At 32.6% G+C, this 3,894-nt stretch overlaps 1 protein-coding gene across 1 annotated transcript; it reads left to right on the top strand.

The window, feature by feature from the left end:
• Positions 1-1,075: 1,075 nt before the first annotated feature.
• On the top strand, positions 1,076-2,934 carry LOC107910524 (putative expansin-A17). Its single transcript, XM_041098237.1, has 2 exons — positions 1,076-2,419; positions 2,503-2,934. Exons 1-2 carry the CDS (start codon positions 2,067-2,069, stop codon positions 2,810-2,812), a joined length of 663 nt encoding a protein of 220 aa, XP_040954171.1. The 5' UTR covers positions 1,076-2,066; the 3' UTR covers positions 2,813-2,934.
• Positions 2,935-3,894: the final 960 nt, after the last annotated feature.

The following is a 3,894-nucleotide window of genomic DNA, read 5'->3' as shown; positions in this document are numbered from 1 at the left end:
ACTTGTGCCATGGTGGTTTACTTCTATGCTCGAGTAAAATCTTTTATACCTTTGTTAGCTTTTGTTTTTTTTTAAGATTTGCTGATTCTTAGCACATATAGATCAATTTTTTCATCCTTTTTCTTTTTATGCTTTACTTCATTCTAGTACTTCGGCAAACTCATAGATTTTACATGTTCTATAATTTTTGTTAACATCATTAGAAAATCTGAAATGCATCACTGCAATTGTTAAGGTGTATTCTGTTAATATTATCTATTATTTCTGTCTCGATGCTTAAGGCCTGGTATGTTGAAGTTATCTCCATTCCTTATTTTTTGGCAGATTTGTTACTGGAAATTATAGGTTGTAATGACTTTTTGGAGTCCTTTTACTTGATTTATTTTCCATTCATCTTTCTAAAGGACTTAATAATGCAGGTATTTTTAGCTTTTGGATTTGTGCATAAGATTAATACCTTTGAGAAGACAGCTGAATTTCAGGTCAATGAATTAAATCTCCTTCTTCCTAGATTGATTGGTTTGCAATTTTTATCATTTATAGCTTGTTTGCAGTTTTTGATCTGTTTAATTACTTGACTAGTGTTCTTTGTTTATATATAGTCAGGGATATATATATTGAATGGGGACTGATGCTATTGAAGTAGGGGAGACTCCATTTGACTCCTATCCTAGTTCCTTTGAGGTACTATTTTCGACTTTCTTTCACTTTTTTTTTCTGTTCTAACTTTGAATCTATTGTATAATTTGATCGTTATCGGGAATAATTACATGCATTTGTTTGTGTTTTTTCTTTGCTTAAGCAAGTGTTAAAAGCCTTGGAAATTCGATTTGTGCCCTACAAGCTTTAAGTTATAATGTTTTTGAGTTTAGATGTTTAGGTAATTTCATTGTGTATGACTTAAAATTATAGTTAGTAATAATATTACTGTAAACCATGCTAAATTATAGGTCCAAAGATCAAAAGATAAAATGTTGCTACCTATGGGATAAGGTCAATATATCATTTAGAACCAGGCTACTCAAAAGAAAAGCAATAACAATAACAACAATAATAACAGTGAGTGATAGCAAACCATCTCACCTTAAAGGAAGAATAACACTTTCTAACCAACCGTCCAAATGTAGACTTCCCCTGTCAATAGAGAAAAAAGGTAAATGTTGAGCATGAGAAAATAGAGGGAAAAAAACACAAGATATCTCTAACTTGTTAGTTTGATAGAGGAAACATAATATCCTAAGCTCCCACAACCAAGAACAAAGTAAAAAAGAGGGGAGAAACTAGCAAAAACGAGGGACAAACCAGTAAACAAGGGAGAAACCAGTAAGAACGATGGGAGATTTCTGCTGTTTTGTTCCCAAATCTGAAAACAAATAAGATTGGGAAAGAAATTAGTTTAACATCTAAGGATAAAATGGTAAATTAATAAATTAAAGTAATGGTATTATTGTCTCCTAAATATGTCTATTGCCCCAGCTTGTCCTAACTGCTGCTTTATCCACCAGTCAGCCCAAGGCTGTCCAGTGCAGTAGAAATCTCTCACTGTGCTGGCAGCCAACACATCCAAAGGCTGTCTCAGTTGACTCCAGTGCAGTCAGACTGATATTAAAGGAGAAAAAATCCACCGCACTATTGTGCGTTGCCATCCAAAGGGGGCCTTAGTCAACAAAATTGCAATGATAGCTTAATCTTTAAAAAATTCCATCAATAATTGTTTTATACATCAAAGGTCTAACAGTGACTAAATATCTAAGATTTTACTCTTAATTTGCAACATCGAATTCTCTTAACTTTACATTCTTCATCATTTAAAGGAAACAAAACCATTGTATTTAGATGGAGAGTGCCTATCTATTCATTACAGCCTTATTCCTAGTGGGTTTATTTTCCACTCAAACAGATGCTGCTGCAACTTGGTTCTCAGCCCATGCAACATTCTACGGTGGGAGTGATGCTTCTGGTACAATGGGTAAGTTTTTAACCCTTTTCTATTTTCTTTTAAAACTATACTGGTCTCAAGGTATATATACACGTCAATATAAAGAGCTCTTGATCTTGAACTAAGGATGATTATTAATGCTATGTGGGTTTTTTTAGGTGGAGCTTGTGGCTATGATAATCTTTATACAAATGGTTATGGAACAAAATTAGCTGCACTCAGTACAGCTTTGTTTAACGATGGCAAGTCATGCGGAGGGTGCTATCAGATAGTTTGTGATGCTAAAAAAGCACCTCAATGGTGTCTCAAGAGTAGATACATTACCATCACTGCTACCAACTTCTGTCCTCCCAATTATGCACTCCCAAGTGACAATGGTGGTTGGTGTAATCCTCCCCGTCCGTATTTCGACATGTCTCAACCTGCATTCGAGACCATTGCCAAATACAAGGCTGGAATTGTACCAATCCTCTATAGGAAGTATGTTCAAAAGTTTATTCTTTTATTAAAAAAACTTGGAATTTTAAGCATTATCTCTCAATAATTTGTTTTGTGCTTGGCAGGGTTAAATGCGAGAGAAGTGGAGGCCTTACATTCACCATCAATGGAAGAAACTATTTTGAGCTAGTGTTGATATCAAATGTAGGGGGTGCTGGGGAGATTTCCAAGGTGTGGATAAAGGGTTCTAAAACAAATAAATGGGAAACCATGTCCAGAAACTGGGGAGCCAACTGGCAGAGCTTAAGCTATCTCAATGGTCAGAGCTTATCCTTCAGGGTTCAAGTTAGTAATAGAAGGATTCGAACAGCTCTGAATGTGATGCCTTCCAATTGGCAATTTGGACAGTCTTTCAAAAGCAACATCCAGTTTTAGACTTTCCTTAATTAGTACCTACCTCTCTTATGTATTTTTCTTTGATTTAGATTGTGGCTTAGCCTAGTGGTTTACAAAACATTATATATATATGCCATCTATTGAAAAATCTATGTATTGCAATGTTACTATAGGCCTTGTATTGTTACAAGTAACAGTTTTATACAGTCAAATTTCCCAATTATTTACTAGCTAGACATGGTGCTTGAAATTTAAACCCTAATAAAACATTGAAAAAAAATCAAATTAATGAAAATTCATCAAGAACAAGCGACGAAAATAAACCACCAATTTAAGTAAAAGGAAAAATGCCAAAGAGGATTTTCAGTTGTAATGTTTGATGATGATTTCAAAAACTGCGAAAGAGATTATACTTTTGTGTTGAGGAGAGGTAACAAACACCTAATACTCACCGACCAAAATCCCTCTCTAAAACAATCCTAATTGAAATTATTTTAGTTTTCTTAAATAATTACTTAATTTCAAATGGGTCTACATCTATATAGTATTCTTTTTGTACAATTTAAATATCTATAAGATCAAAACCTTACCAGGAAAATTCAATGGGACAAAATCTCGGTTAAGGAAAAAAGAGTACAACGCGTATTTACTCCCTATCATGAAAACATCACATAATATCTCATATTTTACATATTCAACATTGGATATTAGCTTTTCAAATGACCATTTGAACGTATTTGCTAAGAATTTGTATCACCATTCTTTTGAAAGTTATGAGTGAGGAAAATTTTGGAGAAATATATTTTGGTTTCTTCAGGAGTTTCAACAATAATCATAATAAACTTTAATCATGATACTTCTATAAAAATACAAATATGTATTTTAGATCATTTTATAATCTTCCTTCAACTACTATTCACTAAGTTAAATTTATCATATATGTTCAAATTATTTCAATTTATATAAATGAATAATTTTTCAAGAATTTAAATATGCTTCTAGCATTCTAAATCCTTCAAGGATTTTAATATAAACTTTACTATATATTGATTCATAAAAGATTGTAACAACAACCATTATACGTAAGTTAAATCTTTTATGAATTGCCAATTTAATTATAT

The sequence above is a fragment of the Gossypium hirsutum genome, chromosome D08 (assembly GCF_007990345.1).
Source record: "Gossypium hirsutum isolate 1008001.06 chromosome D08, Gossypium_hirsutum_v2.1, whole genome shotgun sequence".
NCBI lineage: Eukaryota > Viridiplantae > Streptophyta > Magnoliopsida > Malvales > Malvaceae > Gossypium > Gossypium hirsutum.
This window is presented reverse-complemented; position numbering and strand designations above follow the sequence as displayed.